The sequence below is a fragment of the Hyposmocoma kahamanoa genome, unplaced genomic scaffold, assembly GCF_003589595.1.
Source record: "Hyposmocoma kahamanoa isolate Upper Pololo Valley unplaced genomic scaffold, ASM358959v1 66, whole genome shotgun sequence".
Taxonomy (NCBI): Eukaryota; Metazoa; Arthropoda; class Insecta; order Lepidoptera; family Cosmopterigidae; genus Hyposmocoma; species Hyposmocoma kahamanoa.
Window position 1 is genome coordinate 21,361,441 of NW_020653854.1, and position 27,449 is coordinate 21,388,889.

Consider the following 27,449-nt stretch of genomic DNA (forward strand, 5'->3'; position numbering starts at 1 on the left):
TACATGCACGCAATTGTAGTCTTTACTAATGAAAGGTTATAATTGTGTCGAGCAACACGCACGGTCTGGCGCTTCATTGAACCTGCAAAGTGCCAAAACCAACCGAATGACAAATGTTTCATCCCGTGTGTGAAGTAGAATGTTCCCATAGTATGTTAAGATAACTTCATGTACCAAACTAAGTGTTCAGCGAATGTGTAAGACCGATGTGTAAATGACAAAGTGTTAGTGTGTTTAGTAGAAGACCACGTATATTATACATAATATGTATATTATACACCGTCCAGGGAAATATTTAGCCGCGTCAAGAGATTGTCAACGTATATTTCAAAGGTACGGCACTGGTGCTTACGTGTGTTTCACGAACAATCGGACTCGTCGGACGTCGTTGTCGGGGATTAATGTAAATATTGATTATTACTTAATAGTAATTTTATTTTAGACCATAATGTGCTATAACCGAATATGTATACTTGATAGAATCATGTCCTTACAATAAACATCGTTTTGCCTTTTACAAAAATCAAATTAACACACAAGTCGTTTTAAAGAGTTGTTTGGATCATTTTTGTGTACCGGAAGTAACACGCGAGTCATAAACTAAAGTGCTGTGTGCTCGAGTTATGCAGTAACTTTTTAATTTGAGGTAGTTACGTTTTATTATAGTTTCCCTGTTGATTATTTAGTGGTACGTGTTGTATGTACCGAGGTCACGTATGTGCCCAGAGCGGCGGGTTAGGTCGAGAACACTTCGAATACCAGCAAGACTGACATAACTGTCGTGTGAAACACCAATATTTTTGATGATACTTAAATTTTGCGAGTTTTGCTCAAAAACAAAATAATGTCCGAAGTGTCTGTGCGAGTAGTGGGGTGAAAGGGAGGGGGCGCTATGCCCCTTATTTATTTTTATAATCATTTATATTTTAGATATAGGAGTTGAATTAGAGCTTCAAGTGTAATTATCGTTTCCGGAACAGTTTCTTTTGTTTAATACCTGATGTTCTATAAATTTATGCTGATATTATAACTACTTATGTATGTGTAGCCGGTACGTTTAGTTGCCCACAGAATGCCACGAATTACTCAACATGTTATCGGCCTATCAAACCTGTCCTACTGTCTTGAACAAAATTGGAAATAGCTGCTAAAATTACTAATTGTATGCTTTTAGGAAGTGTATAATGTTAATTTAAGTGATTAAAAGGCATTCCATAAGTTACAAATGCGGTGGCGTTAACTCGGCTTTGAAATTATAAATAATCGCAAATGCTCTTGTGTTTTGTTGAAACATTGTGCCATCCGACGCACGGCCGGGCGCTCGCCCACTCCATTATTGAGATATTTATCTTGTCATTATTTTCTAAAATTATACAATACCATGTTGCCTTTCAATCTAGGATGAAATTTTTTTTCCAATAAAATGTTTTAAGTAAATAATACCAATTGAGTTTTATTTGTACAAATTAAGTTCATTTCTTGAGTAACAAAATTGCATAATATTAATAAATATTTGCATTATGTACAACCGAATATAAATAATTTACATAATAATATAAAATTACATTAAGCCAAGTTCATTAAAAGTAAACACTGTAAGCTCCAAGATCTTATAATGCTTATTATCAATTATATAGACCGATAATTATACAATCTCGTACTGTCATTTCTTAGTTATCAATTATGTACCTACCACTTGTTAGGTAGAATAACAAACTCTCAATATTGATATCCTACCCCCCTGTTTGCATTTACGCTTTCATTGGCAACAGGAATTATTGCGTTCAGTGTAGTAACTCTGTCTTGTCAACGATGTGTTGAGATTCATAGCTCTACCTTCTATTTCTTAGTACTACCTTTTATTGCTTGACCTCCAAGGGATTCGTAACTCTAGGGTGAGAACCACTGGCATTGACCGATATTGCGAATGTTCTGTACATAGTACGTTCATTAGTCGAGTATCTCATTCAGAAACATTTCTAAACGTGAGTCACAGTTCATCCGGCAGTGTCGCTGGCCGTGGAGCGAGGTGCAGGCTTGAGATTCGGAGGAGGCAAGTTCGAGCCGTGATTTGCTGTGGCCATGTGACGTTTCAGGGCACTCTTGTCGTTGAACTGCCGTCGGCACCCGCCGCACACGTACTGCCGGCCGGTGTGTGTCGACATGTGGCGACTGAGCCCTGTCATTTAAATGTGTGTCCGTTACGATGGCTGGACCAAACGAGATATACAAATCAAACTGCTTATTATTTTCTACTATGTAGTACCTTTATTGACATATTTTCTACGTTTGCGCTAACGGAAATATTAAGAAATAAAGTGGCCAGCCATTCTGACGTCAGGTTGGCTGGACCACTTTACGTTTTTCATGGTTTTAGCAGTATATAATTTTTTTATATAACTATTTACTACCAAATTTCTATCTAAACATACTTTTTTTTCCACTATTTTAGGAAACTTCTATAAAAAGTTATTTAAAAAAAAGGTATCTTCTAAAAAGACCATTTATCTTGTTATAATTATTAATACAAAGATCGAACACTCAGAGAAAATTCCTTCGATCCGGCGGGATTCGAACCGACGTCTTCTAGCTTACCGTGGTAGCTTACAGACTCTATACCATTTATCTTCTCCATGTAAACTCCGTGAAGGATATCGTCATTTTATGGATAGTCGTTTTGCATTAAAACTGATATAATCCAGGATTGCTGGGCCTAGTGTTGTTAAAAAACCGTTTTTTTCTGAAGTGAAAAAAAAAACAGGCCAGATCTACGCTGGCTAGTGAATAAGTTATAAAGCAATTTATCCTTTTAACTTTTATAATTTATCCTTTGAAGTTTAAAATTAAATTTCATGGCATGATTTGTTTTTATACATATTTTGTAACGATATTGCATAATAAGACATATTAATTTACATGAAAAGATTACGAGGAATAGTGATAGCAAAACAAAATTCTCAAAAAAATACCTTTATTTTATAGTGGTACGTGAAAATTTGTATATACTTCTAAAACTACATAGGTTCCCTTTCATTTTAGCTGAAAACTGCATTCAAAAATCTTCGTGGTGTGCTGATTCAAATCATTAATCTATCTAAATGTATCATAATTAGTAATCAAGCAAATAAACCTCCTTAACAATAATCAAACTATCATTTTATAAGGTTACGGAAACACCGTACAGTATTACAGTTATTTTTTCTCGCTTTTTAAATTAAGACAGAATGGTGTTTCGGAAACGACGTTCTACTTTTGATTGGGTATAAACCTACTACCATATACATATATACCCCACTACGCTGTGTGCATTTTGTCACGCATGTCTAACGTGACCATACGTCCCGCTTTGAACGGGACAGTCCTGCTTTTAAGCTTCGTGTCTAGCTGTCCTCAAAATACTTAACACACGTGGTATTATTAAGAAAAAAAATGGCGCAAAATACATGAAACCAGCCCACCAGGCAATACAAGATTAGATCTTTTTTAAGTTTTTGATCATTAAACTATTTTAGTATTTTTTTTAATCATTTAAAATTTCGTAACGATCATAAAAATTTATTTAATTTTTAAAACAATAATAAATTTACAGAAGTCCCGTTCTGAAGGAAAAAAATTATGGTCACATTACGCATGTCATCTTGCGGCGGGCCAAGTTCGATCCAACCCTTAGCGGAACATGTGGAACTTTGCGTACTGTTGGCATACGTACCACGCCCACTAAACACTTTTACTGTATTTATTGTTCTGTGATCGTAATAGAAATTATTGATACTAACCGGAAGAGTAGAGGAAGACCTTTGGACATTTAGGGCATTGGTGCAACGAGATGGCTCGCGCGTGCGTCGGAAGGTGCGCCTGAGCATGCGCCAACAGCGCGCCGCGTTGCGCGTAGCTCTTGCTGCACTCTCCGCACTTGTACGGACGCTCGGCTACAATACAAACATTCAAATCACTTGTATAACTGCTTCCGAGACCGCACGGTTACCGTAGTATTTCCGGTTCAGGAAAAATATTTGCATGGCCTACATTTATTTCTGTCGTGAGTGTGGGTGTAATTTGTGGTTGTTTATGTATGTGCATGGCACCCGCGTCACAGGTTTTCCCTAATGGTCGGCTATGATTGTGTGCGTTATTATTACATATATTTATTTTACACTCTCGTCTCTCCCGTGGTCTAAAACTTATTATTATTATTATCAACACTGGCTAGTTCCCTGTGATGGATTTTATTTCCTCTGCTGCCAACACGAACATTGATGTCAAAAGTGCAATATAACCAACAATTCAAGGTCCAATAGTTTTAGTATTATCATTAGTGATTTTTCTGAACTCCGCAGCCTTATATCTTGCGATTGCAACGTGGAGATAATTATTAATCTTTATCAATTAAGTATCATATAAACTGATGTTCTACTGGACATTGTACTTTATTCCTTAAATGATACAAATCTCATTGAAGTAGGTGTTCAGTTGTTCAGTATAAATCTTTTACATGACAAGGTATTGGACTTGGATATTGTTTATTTGTGAAGCAAGAGAAGAAAAAATAAAGAGAAAAAGAACATTTGGGTTCTCGATTTATGAAATAAACGAAATTTTTTTGACAATATGAATCATTTTGCAAGGGTTTATATCTCTATCCACCTATTCCGCCCTCTCCCGCAGCGAGGCAAAATACGCTTCCGTTCCGCTTCAGTGTAAATCGAGCCTAACAAATCATGACTTACCTTCATGAATATGTTGGTGCCGGAGCATGACTTCTTTCTGCGCGAATGTTTTCCCGCAGACGCGACAGGCGAAAGGCCGCTCACGTACATGGACGTCGCGCACGTGTCGCGCCACCACCGACATGGACACGAATTTCTTGCCGCACGTCGAACACCACGCTGGGCCTTTTATTGGCACTCCACTATTTGAAAATCGATAAAAGACGTGCATCTCTGAAGAATAATATTAATTTACACCCTCGCTAAGTTCCAGAATTTCTATTAGGTTAACCAGAAGGTCCGTGCGGTAACAAAAGTATATAAATTAAACACATTAATATCCACTCGCGACTCGCACTAATCATTTCTTAAACCAATGCTTGCAATGCATTCTGTGGGTTTCTCTTGAGGGATTCGCTCTGGACCTTTTGGAGGGAAAACTGTCGTTTTTATTTTGACTTTCAATTATTGTGTAAAATCTAGTTTAAAGTGGAATAGTATAGTGCTATTGTGCCTTAATCGAATATTAAAACGCGAAATTATACGAATCTCGAACTAAAATACCCGTATCGGCCCGTTCTAAGGAATCCCGAGTCAATCCAAACACGCCGCCTCAAATTGCCTATCCTCTTTGTGGCGGCCATATTTACAGAAAAACTTATTTTTATGTTTTCGGCTGAAGGACTTTGTTTCCATGGCCACCAATAAATTTTAAAAAAAGTTTCTCTTGAATTACAAACTTTAACTTTCCCGCCTAATCTTAAAATGCGCGCTGAAATGTTATTTTTAAAATCACCATAGATAATGTAACATTTTAAAAAACAAAATTCTTTTTTATTTGTGTTGCAAAAATATTATTCGAACGCTCATAGTTCTATGTTTAGATTATACAGCCTTGGCCAAAAGTATTGAGCACCCTAAAAATCCCGAAGGGGCACAATAAGTATTGCAGAAAACAGGTCTTATTGTTAAGGATTATTTTTTCGGCATCTACAAAGGTTTAAAAACAATGACCCCCACACCGTAACTAGCAATAAAACACCTGGTGCCATAAAATTTGTCATTTTACGATTTTTGTATTTATTTCTCAGTTCACTACTATCATTCGTTACGTACACATCCAGTGATCTAGTGCGCTTTTGGTATTTTGTTTAGTTCCATTTAGTGATATTGTTGCAATATGCCTAAAAAAACGAACTTAGTTTAGAACAACGTGTGCAGATACAACTTCTGCATGAGCAAGGGAAATCACAGGAAGAGATTTCTAAAACTGCGAAATGTTCGCGCCGATCTGTGCAATTAACTATTGAGCGATTCGCCGCTACTGGGTCCCATAGTAACAGATACAGAACAGGGCGCAAACGCATCACCACAGATCGTGAGGACCGAAAGTTAATGAGAGAGTCGTTAAAAAATAGGAAGAAAACTTCTTCAGATCTCGCTGCTGATTTCTCTGTCGAAATTAACAGACCTATTTCTGCTCGCACTACTCGAAGAAGGCTTCAGGAAGTTGGTCTGAAAGGCTGTAAAGCCAGGAAGAAACCATGGCTCTCACAAAACAACAAGAAGGCTCGGTATGAATGGGCCTTAAAATATCAAAGTTTCACCGAAGAAGATTGATCAAATGTCGTGTGGTCAGACGAGTCAAACTTTGAGGTGTGTTAGACAATTTCGTCCGTGACGTTCTTAAGATATTAAACAATGTGATTTGAAAATAAAATTCAACAACAAAAATATTTTAGATTTCCGAAGACACTACATTTTTAAAAAAATTCAAATTTTTGGTACACCTGCTGTGACTTTTGTGCGCCGCCAGGCAGGCGAAGAATTTAGTCCAGCCTGTATAGTGCCAACCGTAAAACACGGCGGAGGCAGCATAATGATCTGGGGCTGCATGACTGATTCAGGAGTTGGCGAAATGTTTGTGTGTGAGGGTCGCATGAACTCTTCCAAATACATCAACGTCCTGGAATCTGCGTTGCTGCCCTCATTTTCAACTCTTTTTGGCGATACAAATATGGATGGCGTCTAATTCCAGCAGGATAACGCGCCATGTCATAAATCTGCCAGCACTATGACATGGTTTAGAGAAAAAAACATTGAGCTTCTGGAGTGGCCTGCCCAGTCTCCGGACCTAAACCCCATAGAACATTTATTGGGTTTATTAAAGCGCAACGTCAGGCGCCACCCAATAAATACAAGGGAAGAACTAAAACGCTGTCTGCGCCAAGAATGGAACGCTATACGTCCTGAAGACTGTAAAAATCTTGTCCGCTCTCTACCAAAAAGAATTTCTGCCGTAATTTAAGGCAAAGGGTGGACACACGAAATATTGATTTTTATTTAATAAATAGTAATATTAACATGTGTAAATTGTTTCAAATTATTTCATTTTCATATTCCCCAAAAAACTATGAGTTATCATGAGTGCTCAATACTTTTGGCCAAGGCTGTATATTTTGAAGTTTTATTTCGCGTGAATTATAAATTAGCATTGTATAGTTAGCAAATTAAAATAATCGGACAACAGCGATAAAAAAGAAACATAGGTAAAAAAATCTTTTAACTTTTGATAGGTGTCAACTGTGAAATGTGGAAAAATATGAAAAAAAAAATGGAATTTTTTCATGACCCAAATCTAAAACCGCACGTACTGTTTGGCCAACCCATTATTCTGTAGCAATAGACATGTGAGTTTTTCAGTTGTATTTTATTTACTAACTGACGAAATAAATGTCAATGTGAAAAAACTATGCGATTAGGTGCCACTAAATTAAATTATTGACATTTTAATTCATTTCTGATAAGGCTCATTCACGCGCCACATCACGGCTATGCGTTGTCAAAAATCATATAAAAAAATAATATTTTTTTCTTCTTATTGCTTACTACCGACATTACAAATATTGATGTCAGAAATTACTATAGCGCCAACACTATACAGTCCAGTCCATCCAAATGTAAATAAGGCGAAAATACACAAGCTGGCACACTTCCTTCCCATAGCAGACAGATATAGATAAATATGTATACATACACGTAAAAGGCCCGAGCTCTATCACAAGTTTACAGTAACCGTGGTCGCTAGCGACCGATAGCATTTATCGATATTTACAATTTTGTACGACAAAACTGTGTAGCACCCCTAACGGCTACAAGAATACGTAACATTTTGTGTACAAATATTGACAGATAACACTTCTTGGCCTTTAGGCACAGGGCTTGGAATATTGGTATTTTATAGAACTGGTACCACTAAACCTGCTACAATACCGGTATTTAGACGCTACCGGTATAAGTTATACCTGTATTACGAGAAACCGTTTCACTGGCTTTATGTATAAATTATCCGGTACTATATAGTAATTGTAGCAACTATATACTGATATACTATTCCGGTATAATTAAACTATTTAATGACAATAAATGTGTTTCTTTCTTCTAGTTTATATTGAATTTTTTAAAGGTTATTAAATAATCACTTTGATTTACAACACATATTTTTATACCGGTAGCAAGCTCTGCGAAAAGTGAGTACTATCGATTCTTCCATTGGTATCAGTAATCAGATATCAAAATGGGTAATAATACATGTATTTTGTATACTGGTACCAAGCCCTGTTTAGCCAAATTTGTCAATTTTACTTGCAATTCAGACTCAACATAGAGTTTTTGAGGATTGCATTTTAACTGATTAAGTATTGTCAGTACGTACTTTTTATGTTTCTCATTATAATTGGATGTTATATATTGGATGACAACCGATTGTTTTCCTTCATCACCGTTAATTGTTACTACTTCTTCACGTTGTTCCTGAAAACACCATGCATTTGTTAGCAAAGTGAAAAAAAAGTTAAAAGATTATCTGTGAACTTAATAGTATTCCGCAAAATACTTCTATAATTTTCAAGACATGGAAAAGAGGCCAGGAATGAAGATTCATTTTGATTAAATGTTAATTCTATTTGCATTAAAGCCAAGTTAGATTCGGTGCATCACAAAGTTGCTGCACTTTAGCATTTTCTGGTTTTTTCATCGTAAATCATTTCGTGGTTTAAACAAATTGTGAAGCCGCCGATTTCCACACAATAAGCAAAAATCTTTTGAAATGTTAAACTGTATTTAATAGTGTTACTGCAACATGTGATGCTTGGTTAGCAATTAAGTTTACATTTTATTTTTATTTGTTTTATTGAATGTCAGGATGTTTTCCACCACGATATTCAATGATTTTTTGTGAAATTACTCCACTAGTATATTATAATTATTAATATAAAGAAAAAATCCTTCGATCAGACTGGATCCGTAGTAAGGGGTAAGCATTTTACGATCTATACTATTGCAGCTTCTTATATTACGTAATATAATACTGATAAGAAAGTTCATGGTTCACTCGGTTCTACAGAATCAGGAATGAAAAAATCCACAAAAGGATTAGTTCTGATGAATTTGTGAGTGAGGCATATATCACGTCCAAGATATTATTAAGTAATATAATCTCGAAGCAGCCTGGAATCGGAAAACGTGGTATGAGTTGATCTAATACTAGATAGACCAATGACTTTAACAAGGTTCAAGAAACTAATTAATGGCAGCGACGCAGAATTATGCAAAGGGGCAATGAATGCAGCGGATGAAATGAAAATGAATATCGCTCATGTTACCAGAACTACTCATATTCTTACCTTATCTGATTCTTCCTCAGTCAATTCTACAGTTAATTGTTGCCCATCACCAGTTTCAAGTTCCAGCATCTTAGTATCCATATCCACAAATTCTACAGTCTCATTTTGATGGCTTAAAATGCCCAGTTCTACCAACATGCTGGATAAAAATGTAGAAAACTCCATTTCTTCTAGTTCATTATTTGATACATCTGTATTGCCGTCTTTATTTTGTAATACGGCTGAAGGTGGGTTTAATGTGTCGCTATTTAAATAATTTGTAGTGTTTGGTGAAAGCTCATTTGCTATGGAATTATTCTGCAATGAAAGACATAAATTAATTATCAAATCGTATTTGCGGTATCAAATAACCTTTTTAAAAGTTTACAGTCTTTTATTAGTAAGGGAGTCACCGCACTTTATCGACGCAGTAGAGTTTAGTAGCAGTAGAGGTCCTTGTGAAAGAGTTCGTCCAGGGAAGTACTGCCACCCTACCTATCTCTGCCGCCAAGCAGTAACGTGAGCATTACTGCGTTCCGGTTTTCAAGGGCAGGGGTGCTGGTGAAATCACAGGCACTTGGGACTTATCAACTTATGTCTCAGGGTGACGGGCGCAGTGGCAGTGCCCTTAAGATCTTTGCGTTTTAAAGCTCTGCAACGGCACTGCAATTGTTATGAATAGACGTGTCGCTTACCGCCAGGCGCACGACGAATTGTTCGTCCTGACACTTGGTATTATAAAACAAAAGGAAACTTTCGACGCGGAGTCGGTTTTATGACGCATTTACACTAGGTCAACTGATCGCCATTGCTTGCACGCCGAGGTCTGCAGCCTACTCAGTGTTAACATTGAGTTGTAAATATCACAATTGTTTTAGCTAATTATTGTAAGCTACAATATTTTCATTGTCATGTGAAGTCAACGAGTATAAAAATACCAGAAATAGAGACGAAATGTTTGAAAACTGTTCTGCCAAATCATTACAATGACAACCGCGCAACGATTGGCCAGCCTGAATTCGAAACAATTGACGACTCGTCAATTGTTTCACATCATATCGACCAGTTTAAATTGAAAAATTACACATTTAATATTTAATTACAGAAGAGCTGTGATTCCGTTTGTTTTGTAATTAAATGTTTTGCTGTTTTTCCCCACACCACCGAATGGAACAGCCCCTGAATGTTAAAGATATTATCTTTATTGTAATAAATACAGAATATTTTTGGAATATATGAAGACGTGCACATAGGTCAGTTGTTGGCACAGTACTATTTCTGCTTTCTAATTTGTTTTTATATTGCATTACTATTTCTGATTTCAGTGCAAACGAGAATTGATATTTAAAAGTTATATAAGGCCCATTTGCCTGATGAGTTGCCAGGGGTGGATGGCCCTTATTTTGTCTCTATTTCTGGTTATACACACGATGTGTACAGTCAAAACCACAACAAGCTTGAAAATTTGGTTTATTCTCAACACAGTGGCATAGAGTTGAATTTCTCTGTTTGTTGTGAATCTGTTTGACATGCTCTTGACCCTGAAACGTTATTACCTGAATTCCATTAAATTGAGGAACTGGTTCCTTACTACTATCAGGTACATTGCTTTTCAGTAGCGGTTTCATTAATTGGCTACTTTTAACAGACTGCTTGAATGGTTGAGATTTTGTATCTGACTGTTTCAAAAGCTGGGATGGCTGTAGAAAGTCTGCTGCGACTTTGTTTGAGAAAATGGAGTTGCTATCATCTAATCTTTTTAGCGTTACTAAGGGACCCTGAAATAACAATACTTAATTTAAAAATTAGGTTTACTGTCTTGACTCTATATTGGTACACGTTATCAGGTTTACATGTGCATCCAAAATTTTTACTTACAATATAAAATAAATAAACATACATTTATGAATTAATCAACTTTTCTACAAACACTGTTGTTAATGCGTATATATTTTTTTAATTTTATTTAACTGTTTTTGATATCCTAATCTGAATTAATATTATGATAGTCTTTACATACATATCTCATAGCTTGATTTTTATGCAGCAATATTTATGAATTATTTTTAAAGGTATTCACGAAAAATCAGAACTTTTCTGTTCCTGAATTTGTTTTATTACTGGCTCTTTTATGTCTAATTAAATATTTTTTTGCATAATCACTCTTCAGACAAATATTCATGATTATGGAATACTATTTCAAGTTATGCCTGATGTGCAACCAATCATACATAATGTATTTTTTTATGTATGCTATTTCTTTCTGTAACATACTGTAATAATATTTTCGTAATTTTTAGGAGTTGGATTTAGAGTATGAATTGAAGTTTCAGTAGTCGAACCTGTAAAGGTAAAATGTCTAACATGCATTCGAAAAATATTACGGTAGAGCGATTTTTGTATTTTTTTAAGAAAATCATAACTTAAAAAAGAACATTAATAAAATAAGCTATCCTATTATAATAAGGCAGTTTCCCATCTTCTAAATTAAATCTACATTTGTTACAAAATAATAAAGAGTGCTTCTATTTAAAATTTATAGACGATTGAATGAATGTTAACAAGGAATATTTAAAAAAACCCACATTTTGTCAGCTTATTGCAAGAAGTCATTAATTGCCATATAATTTATGTGACAGTTAGTGACTTCTTGCAATAAGGTGACGATTTAGTAGTGAACTGATATGTAAACAAAAAAGGAAACATACATCAGATGGAACATTATTTTCACAAACAGAAATAGTTCCATCCATATTAATGGTAAATACTAAATTGGATCTGCCTTGCTCGTCAACCTTCTCTGTCTGTACCATATCACTTTGCTCTTTCTGTTGTGCCATCTTCAAATTATATTCCTTCTCTTTAACTGCCAACACATGAGACTTTAATTTCTGATATGATGTCTCACATTTTTTTCGAAATGCATAATGTCTTTCTAGTTCATTGTGGCATTCCTGGCAGATTGTGTTTGGAAGGCAGTCTTCATTAGTCATCTGTAAAATAATAAAAAAATTTAGATTTATTCTTTCGAGTTAACAGACTTTTAAGTAATTTAAAGAATGATTTTTAACCCTTAACCGGAATCGTGGGTCAATTTGGACCTGACAACAACAGAAAAACCGTTGATTTTAAAAATCGCGTAGTTTCACTTTTGAACGCCAAGCTCGTGAAGGCGCCAGGTGCGGCAGCTACTGGACGTTCAGAGCTTGAAACCTACTGGAAGTGGATACCTCCACTGTGCTGCTGTGCTGTCGCCGAATCCAGTTGGATCCGCGATTGATTTTTCTGATCGTGAGCGATTTTTAACCTTCTCATGAAGAAAACATTTGTGACAATGAAAATACGCAATGCGATATTTCTTCTAACTCAAGTGACTCATCATCTGATAATGATTTAGAGAAGATGGCACAGTCAAGTAGTACATAATAATGTATAAATAATAACATTATTATCGAGGTAAAAATATATTCAAGTGGTCCATCCATCACACAGCTGCAAAGTCAGAAGCCACAATATCATTATTAGATTAAGTTGTAATTTTTAATTGATTTCATAAAGAGTTTCTATTTATATTAACGAGATATTTTTATAAATGAAAAAGTCTATTAGGTCTGGAATTTTCTTGGTATCACTTGGTCAATACATTGGTTTTCCTGTAGAAATTACACTAGATTTCAGCTGCTGAATTGCTTTCCACAATTCTCTCCCATCAGTTCTCGTCATTCTGGAACCCCAGATAACATTTTTGGCATTGAAGTCCCCACCAATGAAAAATTTGTCTCCCAGGTGGTTGATGAACTGTACATAGTCATCTTTTTTCAGTAAATGTTTAGGAGGGCAATACATGGCTGCTATAGTTATAAGATATGCTTTAGTGCCAATGCATATTGCTACAGCTTGAGCTCGTCTATCCTAACATTTATGCAATTGGTGTTCTAAATTAGCCTTAATTATGATCGCAATTCCATGTTTTGTTTGCCAAATTATCGGGATGTAATGCAAGATATATTTTATAACCATCAATCACGATACTTGAAGTCGTAGTGCAATGCGTTTCAGTCACAAGGCAGATGTCGATTTTTACCGTGTCGACTACTTGTAGTTCTTGATAATGATTAAGTAGTCCATTACAGTTCCACGTCATAATTTCAATCATTTTTGTACTCTAGGTAAAGCCTGTTTGGTGCCATTTTCTAGGTGTCTCAGGCGGGCATCTAGTGATACTTCATATTCAAGTATTTTATCGAGTTTATTTTCAAAACTCGGTTTACCTTTTGTTACCTGGGCATAAGTGTGGCTTGTATTATTATATGTTTGGTTCTGTGGGCATGGTGTAGGTTTCGTCACTTTTGGCATTGACTTAGTTGCCTTTGTGGCGGTCTCATCTTGTTGCCTACTGTTCTTAGGTTTTTTGGCATATTTAGACTTTATTTTCTGTATTTCTCTGGCGACTATACACCCTCTGTAATTTGCTGGGTGTAGTTCTCCACAATGTACGCATTTGGGTTTTTCACTTGACGGCTTCTTACAATCTATAGTAAGATGCTTTTGTGTACATTCCACACATCTGGGATCTTTAGCACAATATTTTTGTGTGTGACCATATGCTTGACACCGCTTGCACTGTAGTACAAGCTTCGAGGTCTTTAATGGATGTAAATTGACTTTACATCCCATAATAGATATTATATTATAGATTAAGCCCTCATCTTTCGTAAAGGTTAGCATAAATATATCTAGAGGTTGCTTGTTTTTCCACCTTAATTTGTTGACAGTTCCCAAAATTTTACATCCTTTGTTTGACAGGTTTTCAATAATTCGTTCTGGCTTACACGAAGATGGCAAGTTTTTTGCCATTACTCTTATAGGTCTTTCTTTTTTATTTTCATATGAGCGCCAACAAAAGTTCTGAGTATTTAGAATTATTAGAATTTATTTAGCTCAAAAGTACGCCGAAGCCCACAAACGCAGGCTTCACCATCATGTGAACGTCGAGGCCATTCAGCTCCTTGACCACACAGATATTATAAGATGATTAAAACTGACAAAACCATTTGAACTAGTGTAGTGTTAGTGTATGATTAAACTAAATAGTGCCAGTGACACTAAATAAAAGGAACACATGATAAAAGTGTCTTTGCCTTCATAGATAATAAGAAAATTGCCAGTGGGTAAATTCTTAGTATAATTTGTTTATTTATTAGTTTAAGTGAAATGTAAATTACTTATTAGTATTATAATTGACCAGATTGTAATGCATTTATAATGTACTTTACTAGTACTTATAAATAACAAAATATAAATATATATATATATATATATTAACAGGAAAATAAGTAAAACCCCGTAGTATGCATAGTTTTTTATTTGTTCTTTTTTAAAATTTTTATATAGCATGCTAAAGTAGGGTATTAAATCGATCTACCAGGCACAGTGCTAAGTAACATTGAGGGTAATGTCAAGAAATGCAAAACTATTTCAAAGAGATACTATCTTGTTTTATAGCATATTATCTATAGTACTTATGTAAATGTAGACATATACTCTAGAATAGTTAATATTGTAGTGAATTAAGTTAATTTAAGAGTCGAGCTTGATAGCTCATCGCTACGTGGGTAAACCACTAAGTTTTTTACCTAGCGATAAAGAATCATTTTTTTAATAAAATTAGTTTGAAATTGAATAAAATAAAAAAAATCTTGCTAAAAATGGGACCAAAAAGTTTAAGTTAAAAATATTGATAATTTAAAGCTATTGCTCAAAAAACGTTGATTTTTATATTTAAATAAAACTTGTTTTAGTACACTCGTGACCCTATTATGTTCATTGTAACTTTGTTAGGAATTATATAGGTTTTTAATAGAAGGGTCGATATGGACCCGCGACTCCAGTTAAGTTGATCAAAATAATGATTCGGGTTAAGGGTTAATGATTATCAAATGACGGGACGAACAAGTAGTACACATGTCTACTCTCAAGACTTAGAGTTTGGAAAAACTTCTTTAACTCAGAAAGATTTGAAAGGGCACTGAAGGGCACTGCCACTGCACCTGTCACCCTGACATATAAAGTCCCATTTTCACCAACACTCTTCTCCTAGAGAACTGGCTCAAGCGAATGCTCACATTATTGCCTGGAGGCAGAAATATTAGCCATACGACAAACAAAGAGAAAAAAGGAAGATAAAGAAATTAATAAGAAACTCAATGCTATAAAAAATTATTGCTGTGTAGCAATTTTACATTGTATTATATTTGCTCATCAACCAAAAGGTGGTCCCATTTAAATTTGAAGAAAATATTCCACCTCTAAGGGTAGCAAACTAACATTTGAGGTCGGTTTTTTTAGTACTCTGTGCTAAGATTATAAATGGTAGATTCTTTTTGATCTTGCATATAGATCTTACCTCCAATCCAACACATATCATGATCCTTAACGCAACAGCCGCACAAACATCTCCAGATTCATTGTTTTTGAAGATTGGTATTGCTCCATTAGCGTTGCCGAGGCACAGTCTACACAAATTATGTACGTCTTCAATTTCTTTATATTCTGGGCGTTTCCGCGAATATGTCCTCATCTTGTCAACATTAGCTTGCTGGGGTGTTATCGAAGCTTGTGATATGAGCATTTGAAATTTAGAACACCGCAGAAAGACGTTTACGGAAGAGTCACAATCAAAACCATTACGAATGTGAATTATAACCTACGATATTTACTACTATTTTAATAATACGTTGCTATTGTTGTAAGTTGCTAATATCACAATATTACTAAAATCATTTAAAATTCGTTGTATTTGATAGTTTTAACTATGTTATTTCAAGTTCGGTCGTCGAAAATAAAAAATAAACATTGGGTACATTCACAGACCACAGACATAAGATATATGCTGTGGGTACATTACACACTGTTTGATCAAAAACAAAATCTGGGATGTCACTTTACTTTTGACTTTTGTTTGAGTACCAATCATAGCCAGTTTAAGTACTTTTTTCTCTAAAAATATTATTAAAATATATTTTGCTTAAAGGATGTAAAAAAAATAAAAGAATATTTTGCTACGGACTTGGAGACCATGATGAGACCGATACTCTCTCTCTCTCTCTCTCTCTCTCTCTCGTGACTCGTTCTTCAATTTCATTTTATTGATTGCCTTGGTGTCAAATAATTTAGGGAGTCAACACATTTATCAACACGGAATCGTCCATGAAATAAGACTCAAAAATCCGTTGTGTTTTTCGCATCGGCTCGTTGATACGAATTAGCTTCTTACGAATTTTCGGTCTGCGATGTAGGCACACGAATAGTCCGTCAACGCAACGCCCGAATGACTTCGTCGAAAGCTCGAAAGGCAGCGTCGAAGTCCGAACGACTCCAAGGTGCACAGGCCATATTTCAATTTTTATACCTACTACAAGTTAGAATTAAAAGATATTTCCCCATCAGAGAGATATCGACAGACACATGAATGACTGCGTGCACGGCAATGCGACATGAAAAAAGTAGTAAAACATGATCGAATTAAGCAGACTCCCTTTCGCTATAGCTTCACTTCATTGCCGCGGAACAGAATGGAAGCGAATCTTTGTAACGAAATAGTAATAGCATAATGAAATGTATTACAGACGATTATTTTGATTATTACAGATAATTTATTATTATTTCATACGAGCCAAAAAACAGGTCGCGCATCGTCGGAAGAAATCTCGTAGTCTACCGTTTCGTGTTTAATTTGTACGTTACACAATTGACGTAAAGTTTATTATGGTATGTACGTACAATTTCGTGATAAAAATTAGCTGCCATTCCGTCCTGCGGCAATGGAAATCGAGTTTTACCCTCATTCTACTTCTACCCCAACCATTAGTTTGTAATTAATAACCCCAAATTTCTTTATTTTAAAAATCGCATAATAAGCTCTGCGAACATCTAACAACTGTATCGCTGAAATGTGTTTAATCTTACAAAAATGTAAGAGGTCGATTTAAAAGACTTTGATATTTAAAATTTGCATTAGATATCAATAAATTATTATTAATTTGTTTATAAATTCAATGGCATTTTTCATCATTAAAACATAGTACCTATATACTAAATCTATGATTAAAACTTACAATTATTTATCAACTTCCAAATAAACCTAAACATTTGAAAATAGAACTAAAATGAGCTTTAGGCTCAACTCACACTGGCGCAGAATCGAAGCGTCGCGTCGCGTCCTGTTTTCTACTACAACGCTTGACGACACTCGCATTAGTGCGCCCGGATCACAGTGTGGTCGGCGTCTGACATCTCACTGCGCTCGAGTGACGTGCGGCGACGCGCGAAGCCACTCGACTGCATCCAAGCGTCGACGCCCGTTTCCATATTTGCATAACACAAATTTGTACGTACCGTAATAATGGGAAAATAGAGTTGAATTTACTATAGGCGAAAAACATGACGCGTCACGACTCTGCACCAGTGTGAGTTGAGCCTTAATGTTTTGATATATAAATAAAATAAAAGACCATGCGTATGCGTGACCATTAAGGTCACTACTCACGGTGTGTAATTTTTATAAGGATTCCCTAAAAATGATGCAATTCGAAATGAAAATCCCAATACAAATATATATAATTTATTTCAATATCTACATAAACTTTTTAAGTCTCAACATCCAATTTCTTAACGTAACTTTTATAAAGAAATATTTAACAAAAAAGAATGTTATAAATGCATTTATAGCCCAATACAAAAACGGCTATCAATAAAACTGGTTTTAGAAAAATATAAAAAGTTTAACAAATATGTATAGAAATACAATATTACATCTATAATAGAATAATAAAAAGTACGTACCTAATCTAAACACGATAAAAGATGCGTTTAGAGTTATGTCCTTAATATTATATAAACAAATTAATCATATAGCAAGAACTATGTTCCTCTAATATTTATCATTCAGGCACTTTTGTTAAATAATTGATTCTGGAATGGTCTCAAGCTCAGTCTCTATATTTGAGACATTACAAGTATAATTTAATTTTAAAAATTCTCTTCGTTTTTAGTAAATTCTTTAAGCAACCCTGAGGGATATAAGAGATAAAAATATGAAGTATTACTTATAAACTAAAGTTTGGCATCAAAAAACTTAAGCTCCTGGTCTTTAGGAAGTTTTTTAAAGAAGCTCTCTACATAATCGTCACTGACTTCAGCAAGGGTCTTAGGGTTCCACTGCGGTTTGTTATCTTTGTCTATTAATAGAGCGCGAACACCTGTAATTAAAATATTAATCGTCAATGTCAACTAGAAAATGTCACTATTTATAAACAAAAGGTCCATCTAGTTGCATCAAATAGGGCGCAATCACTGTAGTAACAAAGGGTACAGTGACTTAAATAATGACTAACCTAACAAAAGCAACTATGAACTCAATTGAAGTCGTTTCTTTCACCTAACCTCAGCATAATTAAAAACTAATTTAAAAAATCATATTTAAAAATCTCTTCAAACACAAAGTTTGTGCAGACGACAGAAAGCACATCAAACTACACATTGACGTTGGATCTTGTTCCATTGCACTGGAAGCGATATTTGAACAAAAGTGTGTAAGTTGATGTGCTGTTGACTGTACACATCCTCAGCTCATCGGAAACAGCTGATTAACAAATTATAATAATGTTTTAGTTATTCATTACCAACACAGCTACTGTTTCAATGTCCATTAGGTCAGCACGACACAGGGCGCGACTTGCACGGGAGCGACAAAGCGCGTTTTCTTTGCGAGAATAACAGTATCTTGTTGTGCTAGCCCTACTGTTATGTGCTATGTAAACTGGTATGTTATTCTAAAATTATACAAGGCTGTTTGCAAATTTGTGACCTTGTTAACTTACTAACAAGGGACTATGACTGTTACCAAAAACACGTTTTGTATATTTAGTCATATTCTTGAGTGATATGACCTTAGTCGGTATTTACAGTACTTATTGATTTGTAAATGTTGATGATAAATTGTATATTACATGTATAATACATTCAAAAGTTTCAAACACTAACTATATACAACTCAACTTGATAATAGCTTTGGTGAATTGTAATGAAGTAATGATACATCAACCTTAACCATGTCCCACTGCTGGGCAGGGGTCACCTCTAAAGTCAGGAATTAGGGAATGTCAATGAAAATGATCGAATTCCAAACGGCCGCGCACATCCTACTGCACCCATCACACACAAAATAGGCGCCCGAGACGTCAAATTGCGGAGAATAGCCCTTTACACTACACCTACATGCCACACGATACCAAGTGACAGGACGAACAAGTTGTGTGGACACGTCTGTCCATAACAGAAGCAGTGCCACTTAGAGCTTTAAATCGCAAAGATCTGAGAGACACTGCCACTGTGCCCGTCACCTTGAGACATAAGTGAATAAGTCCCATGTGCCCGTAATTTCACCAGCACCCAGAACCCTTCACAACCGGAACACGGTAATGCTCACATCACTGCTTGGTGACATAAACAGGTAAGACAGGACTTCACGGAAGAAACTCATTCACAATGAGCTCTACTGCTATTTAAATCAACTTATGAAGAAGTTGAAAGAAAAAAGAGGTGTGAATCATGTTTGACAAGCAGGTTTCATCACAATGTATACTACAACCGCAAATAATAATTAGTAAACTATACTAAATGTATTAGTTTTTAACTGTAGTTTGGTTTATATTTAAATAAATTTTTGAAAAATATCTATGTTTGTGGTTAAAAGTTTGAGTATTCTTTCAGTCTAACCAAAGCAGTGGGTTTTAAGATATTATTAGTTGCATTTATATCGATCTATGTACTAGTTGTGTGGATATGGGACTGAGTAAACACTGAAAGCCGAAACCATAAAGTAAAATAAAATACCTTCAGGGAAGTCATGAGTCTGTGTGCAGTGACAGGCAACTCGGTACTCCATCTGTAAGCATTGAGGAAGCTCCATCTGGGCACCTCGCTGCAGTGCTCGAAGTGTTATTTTTAGCGAACCAGGGCACATATGACTAAGTGACTGAAAAAAAGAAATTATTTCAAATCTTCAACATTTTAGTATAATCATACACTTCAGTACATTTAATACCTGGTTTCAAAAACAAGGCTTATTCACATGCTCATGAATTTTCCCATTGAATGGAACAAACCCAATACACACCTCTAAAATTTTGACTGACCAATCATTCTTGACCTTCTCAAGTCTTTCAATAATCTCTTCAATAGTAGATGCGGCAAAGCAGTAATTAATGTGTTTAATGTTAGAAGCCAATGAGAAGTCGTCAGATGGCTCATGGAACTTGCTGAGCAAAGAATTGACTTCTACATCACTCTGGCATCGGGATAATAGCTTCTCTAATTCATATAAACGTTTGCTTGGGACAAAATGGGTTGCTATACCCGCTTTTACAACATCTTTGCCTTTAAGTCTGTCTCCTGTGGGTATAAATACACATTATTGTCATAAATGTATCAAAATTTATTAGAAACTTAATAAATAATAACATTAAGAAAAATGCTTTAAATGTGACTGTATAAAATAAAATATTGAAATATGACTTTAGAGGCCCAACAGTTTGCAAATTGAGAGCTGATTGTGGAGGTCCCAATATCAATTTAGAAAATTTATTGCCTAAATTGATTCTACCAGTTAAATTGATATGACTGTTCCGGCCCTAGAGTGAATTCCGTTGACCTGGTACTCAAAGTGTACCTGTAGGTAATTCCGTAGTTTGAGACCAGGAATTTGTGTGGTTGTCTGGCACATTATTATTTATTTAAAAATAAAAAAATAAAATAAAATACGTTTATTATCAGAACAAGATACAACTATTTGTTAAACTCTGACAACCACACTAGGCCACGCCTGTGTCGTGGTTATCACTTAGGACGTTTAGTACAGTGAAACGAGTATCGCATACATTACAGAGCCTTCGTAAATTCGTAAGATATAAATATATATTTAAATGAAAAAATGAAAAACTAATACACACAACTACCTTTAACCAAGTGAAAATAAAATGAAAAGTTAACAGGGCAATACATTATAGGGCAAAACTATTATAATAACTTGTAAGTAGGTCTGTGCGTATTTGTGTGAGTGTGTGTGTGTGTGTTTTTGTGCGTGTGTGTGAGTTTTTTAAATGTCATGCTAGTTAAGCGTCTTCATCACTTTATAGGTACCAACAATGTTTCGGACTCATTACAAGTCATAATTAATAATTCTTGTTTTACTTTTCTTTTAACTTCATACACCGACAGTTCCCTCATGTCGTGTAATTTGAAAAACTTGTTATAAATAAATGAAAACATAAAAGGGGGGAATCTTGAGGCAAAAACAGTTTTTACAGGCTGCAGTGGTAATTTAAAAACTCGTTTTTTTAACAATGATTCATAGTAATCCGCATTCAGTACTGTCTTATGTGTACTTGTGATTGCCCTCAATATATACAATTTCCTGACACTTAAAATCTGAGTTTCGCTGTATAACTTGGATGTTGGGTACCTGAAGGGTTTCTTACACATTACCTTTAAAACAGCTCTCTGTGCCCTGTCTAAGCAAATTAGGTGAGATTTTGCTGCAGCACCCCACACTTCGAGACAATACGTAAGTATAGGTTCACATAGCGCTGTGTAAACTGAGTGTAAGAGCTCGGTACTAGCAACGTCTCTCAGCTGTTTGAATATATATATCATCTTTCTAACTCGAGCAGCTGTAACCTCAATGTGATTTTTAAATGTAAGCTGTTCATCTAGGACAACGCCCAAGTATTTGATCGTGCTAGACCGTGCAATGATGTCGCAGCTGCAGTAATGGGGATTTGTATTGATGATGCCGGAGTTACAAGAATGAACCACTATATTACATTGAACTTTAGGAGCAGAAGCCGCTGTTTTGGAAAAACACAAATATTTGGTTTTACTGGTGTTTAACGTCAGAAGGTTTTCCGATAACCATTTACTTATTATGCTCATGCCTCTATTTGCACTCAAAAAACATTCTTCCCAGGTGGTATTATGGAAGATTATCGCGGTATCGTCTGCATAGCATACTATATCTGCATTTTCCAGTTTTAACAAAGGTAGGTCGTTAAGATATACTAGAAATAAAGTCGGCCCGAGAACGCTACCTTGAGGCACGCCGAAAGCTACTTCTCTAGCAGTGCTAAAAGTGTCATTTACCTTAACTTGTTGTTTTCTACCTGCCAGATAACTATCAAACCAGTTTAATGCTGTACCACGCACACCCAACTTTTCTAGCTTTTTGAGTAGTATCGGAACAGCCACTGTATCAAAGGCCTTGGCTAAGTCAAGGAATACTCCTATACAGGGCTGTCCGCTATCCAGATACGATGATAGTTTTTCTGTCATAGTCCTAACAGCGCCCTCCGTCGACTTCCCCCTTCTAAACCCAAACTGATTCATTGATAGCATTCCCATGTCTTCCAAATAGGACATTAACCTTTTGTTAACGACTTTTTCCATGACTTTGGAGAGAGCAGAGAGCAGAGATATAGGCCTGTAATTGTTGTAATCTGTGCCGTCCCCTCCCTTGTATATTGGGGTAATTGTTGCTATTTTAAATACGCTAGGAACGACGCCAGATTCCATGCTTAGGTTAATGATATCTGTCAATGCAGGCACTATACAGTTTTTGCCGTCTTTCATAACTTTATTGTTTATTCCATCTATGCCAGGTGCACTATCTGTTTTTAAACTATTTATTATAGATTCTATCTCATAGTAATCAGTTGGATTCAGGTAGAAGGAGTTCACCGGGGAGCTGGCTGTATCAACTTTTCTTGCTAGTGAGTCTACTGTCACCTTTAGTTTCTCCAATATACTATAAGCTAGAGATCTCCCTATAGATGTAAAATGAGCATTAAGAGCGTTTACAGATTCTTCCGGAGTTTCCTTTATGTGTAAAATCTTAGCTGATATGTTTGATTTATTTTTCCTGTGAGTGATAGTATTTATTGCATTCCACAACTTTTTACTGTCCTTCTGGTGCAGTTTAAGTAGGTCACTATTATATGAAGTTTTAATTTTTCTTAGTAAATCTACGTAGAAGTTTCTGTATCTTGTATAAATTATGTAATTTACATCATTTTTTGGCTTATTTCTGGCTTTCTCATGTAAATAGTCCCGAATTTGTTTTAGTATTTCATTAATTTTGAAAACTCGTAAATTTCAAATAAACTTGGATTGTGTTAAGAAATGGGTACAGAACATGCTTTTAAGCCGCAGGGCTAGTATCTTGTTACATGGGGACCAGCTTGTGACCTCCGCAGTAAGGGGTTGCCTGCAAGATGGGGTAATTTATCCTCTCTTGTGGACTCTTGCTGTGGATCAACTCCTGTATAGGTTGGCTGAACTGAATATTGACGCTCAGGGATATGCGGATGACCTGGTGATCACAGTTCGAGGGCACTGCCATAGTACTATATCATCACTTATGCTAGGAGCACTTGACACCATTTCCGCGTGGTTTCAAGATAACGAATTATCAATCAATGCGGACAAGACAACCATTGTCCCCTTCACCAGGAGACAGAAACTAGACAAACTAGTGCAACAAATCCTTGGTGGCAGGGCTGCGAGCTTTCCTGCAGAAGTCAAATATCTAGGGATAACTCTAGATCAAACCCTAAGGTGAAACTACCATATAGCTAACACGATCGACAAGGCCACGATGGCCTTAGGTATCTGTAACTGTATGGCAGGACAATGTTGGGGTCTAAAACCAAAGATGACTCTCTGGTTATATAAGGCAATTGTGAGGCCCATACTGACTTACGCCTCTGTTGCTTGGAGTGCTAAAGTCAGGCAAACAACCACAATTGTTACATTGGGTAGTCTTCAGTGCATTGCATGCCTGCTAGCAACGGGAGTCATGTCCACCACACCTTGGGCATCCCTAAATGCATTGCTGAACCTGACTCCTCTGCATTTATTCATAAAGAGGAAGGCCAGTGCCAGCAAGTACAGGCTTACCACTAGGTTAAGTACTATTACTATGGCTCTCCCAGACATTGAGTTCAGCCCAAGACTCAATTCTGGAACACTCTGTTCTGGGAATGACTTCTGATGTCATGCTTCCCAAACAAAACTTTAAAGGTAGAATTATCAGGTAGAATTTCCAACTAGGGAAGACTGGGAAACTAACAGTCTCACCTGGAAGGATGGTAGCCTTCTATGGTATACCGATGGGTGTAAGATGGAACCCAACATACACGGTGGGAGACCCAGGCTCAGCTACAAGCTGAACATGGGACGACATTCCTCTATCTCAGATTTGAACCGGCAGAGAGACTACGTTGACAAGCATATTTACATAAACTCAGATAGTCAAGCGGCTCTACATGCACTAGCCTCAGTCACCCAAACATCAAGTATTGCAGAGAACTGTGTAAACACTGAACACTCTCAGGGCAAGTAATACAGTGATACAGCACTGGGTTCCAGGCCACTCTGACATTGAGGGTACTGAGTCAGCGGATGAACTGGCAAAGGCTGGTGCTAGGGAAACCTTTGTTGGAACAGAGCCCTTCATAGGGATAGCATACAGACTGGCAAAGCTCACTGTGCTAAATAAGAGTACACACCTCTCCCGAGAAGTGTGGCTACAGAACAAGGGTCCTGAGCATTCAAAAGCCCTGATATCTGCCTACAGTGCCAAACACTGTAGAGAAGCTCTGTTGTTGGACAGGAATGGCATAAGAATGCTCACTAGAGCTTTAACAGGGCATTGTGGCTTAAGCAAGCACAGGTCAAATATTGAGCAGAGAGAAAATAGAGAATGTAGATTCTGCCACATGGAGGATGAAACTCCTGTTCATCTACTCACCCAATGCTACCGCCTGATGGGTGTACGAAGTTCCGTACTGGGAAGACACATGCCACAACCAGAGGACATTAAATCTGTCGGAGCCAGGAAAGTAATTCAGTTTTTCAATGCTGTCAGCCTTGGCTCTGCACTGTAATTATTGGCGATCACAATAGATCAGTCAATGGTCGCAGTGATGAAGGGATGCATAGGCCCTGAATGAAGCCCTTATAATAATAATAATTGTGTGTTAATCTAAACATATAAAAATCTAAATAAAATTATATACTTACCAGTTAATCCCAAATATAATCCAAGATTTACTTGCAGCCTAGGTAGGAAATATGAGCCGCCAACATCTGGAAACAGGCCTATCTTCGTTTCTGGCATAGCTATCATCGTCTTCTCTGTGGCTACTCTGTATCTGCCGTGAACTGACAAACCAAGTCCACCACCCATAGTAATTCCGTCAATAAATGCAATGTACGGGATCTTGTACTTTCCTATCAGGTAGTTTACATTATACTCTGTAAAAAAGAACTGTGGGCCTTCTACTTTGTCTATAGCAGCTTTAATATCACCACCAGCACAAAAGGCTTTTTCTCCAGCTCCTTTTATGATTACTAGGTGCTTGCTTTTCTCCCATTCTTGTAGTTTCGGCAACAATTTTGAAACCATGGAATAGTTCAAAGAATTCAGAGTCTTTGGACGGTTCAAGGTGATAATACCTGCGTTGTTCAACGTTTCAAATACCACATCGGACTCTTGGGAGGACATCATGCGCCTTAAATATGAATTCGTGCTTCTAGTCAACTTTGTGCTCACTTTGAACATCTGTTGGAAAAATAACTATTTTACTTGATTCCTTACGAATTCCTACCATCTACTTTGATTTGATATAACAATACTATTAAAGAATAAATTATGCAGATTACATAATGGCTTACTTTGATCTCTTGAACTACAAAAATACTGCTGTATCAGAGTACCAGAAAATGTTTTGAAAACTTTGACCACAAATTGTTCGTTACAATTACTAGCTTTTAACAAAACTTCTTTTCCAAGAAAAATCTCATGAAGCTAACCTAAAAACGGGTCTCTGTTTAGATAATGAACAAGAAAAAGAATTGGGAGCCTAAAAGTCATTTTCGCCGGACGGCAACGGATTTTTTGACAATTTATTTTTTCTTCTGGAGGATATGGACTCTATGGAATCTTAACCATAATAACCGACTATGGAAACAATATTTTCCATCCTCTAAATAAATAAAAAAAGGGAAACTGTCGTCTGTCACTTTACGAAAGTCCCTACAATATATACATATATATATATATAACCGTTAATGTGGATAATAACCGCCGAAGTATTTTAATAACCGGCAATCTATCTCACCACTGCCTCTACATGTCTTTCAACCCTGACGTTGGCGAAATCGTCGCGCAAAACAACGGAGCCATAGATGCAAAAGTTGAAGTTGAAAGTCCCCTAATAAGTTTCTTTCCTAAGGGTATGTTGATTTAAGGCCTGGGGGGCTATTCCACAAATTAGAAAGATCTACTCCCGTAGACGGTCTACTCCCGTTCTCTGTCCGAAACAATTGTTGTCAAATAAGTAATACTTGACCAAATCAAAAGATAATGTCAAGTATGAAACTTCATTCGCATCATGCGTCTTTTAATTTGGTCGTATATTTCTTATTTTATTTGACACTAATTATTTCGGATGGAACTTAGAGGATGGAAAAAAATAATGAAGCAAGGGAGTAGACCCCCTGCTTTTGCCTTTGATGCATACAGACAGTACGACACAAATATTTTATATGATATTGTTATGTAATTTTAAGCTGATGGCCTCGTAGCTAGAGCGCAATGAATTTTAAAAAAACTTCTTTGTATTGCGTTTCGCTATACTTACCAATATTTATTTATAAATATGAAAGTAACTGTGTTTAGTTCGTTTTCACGTCTAAAACGCAGAATCAATTGATGAATTTTAGTATAAAATAAAAATTAATCTTAGAGGAAATGTAGTGGGGTATGAAAATTTGTATGAAGAACATTGACTTACAAATAAATGGACGACGGGTCTAATACAAAAACCACGAAAAAAATGTCCCAAGTCAACCTATTCGAAATTTAAATTGTAATGTCATCGCAGTATCGCGCTGTCAGTCGAACAAATGAAGACTAAAGCGGAGTTTGGCGCTCTGTATACGATTTTAGCGCCTTACAAGT

The 27,449-nt window shown here is 36.1% G+C and overlaps 2 protein-coding genes across 5 annotated transcripts; both read right to left on the reverse strand.

The window, feature by feature from the left end:
* Positions 1–1,877: 1,877 nt before the first annotated feature.
* On the reverse strand, positions 1,878–16,216 carry LOC113232022 (zinc finger protein with KRAB and SCAN domains 7-like). Of its 2 annotated transcripts, none has more exons than XM_026466644.1 (8): positions 15,777–16,216; positions 12,079–12,363; positions 10,927–11,148; positions 9,392–9,688; positions 8,422–8,519; positions 4,728–4,909; positions 3,777–3,929; positions 1,878–2,179 (listed from the first exon to the last, which is right to left on the reverse strand). In XM_026466644.1, exons 1-8 carry the CDS (start codon positions 15,999–16,001, stop codon positions 1,998–2,000), a joined length of 1,644 nt encoding a protein of 547 aa, XP_026322429.1. In that variant the 5' UTR covers positions 16,002–16,216; the 3' UTR covers positions 1,878–1,997. The 2 variants fall into 2 exon arrangements, with proteins under 2 accessions (XP_026322429.1, XP_026322430.1); XM_026466645.1 differs by having other exon boundaries at positions 12,181–12,363; positions 15,777–16,214.
* Positions 16,217–18,105: 1,889 nt separating this feature from the next.
* On the reverse strand, positions 18,106–26,371 carry LOC113231692 (3-hydroxyisobutyryl-CoA hydrolase, mitochondrial). 3 transcript variants are annotated; one of them, XM_026466155.1, is made up of 5 exons: positions 26,162–26,371; positions 25,508–26,048; positions 20,550–20,824; positions 20,267–20,408; positions 18,485–18,630 (listed from the first exon to the last, which is right to left on the reverse strand). In XM_026466155.1, the coding sequence occupies exons 2-5, from the start codon at positions 26,046–26,048 to the stop codon at positions 18,485–18,487; spliced, it is 1,104 nt and encodes a 367-aa protein (XP_026321940.1). In that variant the 5' UTR covers positions 26,162–26,371. The 3 variants fall into 3 exon arrangements, with proteins under 3 accessions (XP_026321942.1, XP_026321940.1, XP_026321941.1); XM_026466156.1 differs by having other exon boundaries at positions 26,300–26,345; XM_026466157.1 differs by lacking the exon at positions 26,162–26,371 and having other exon boundaries at positions 18,106–18,630.
* Positions 26,372–27,449: the final 1,078 nt, after the last annotated feature.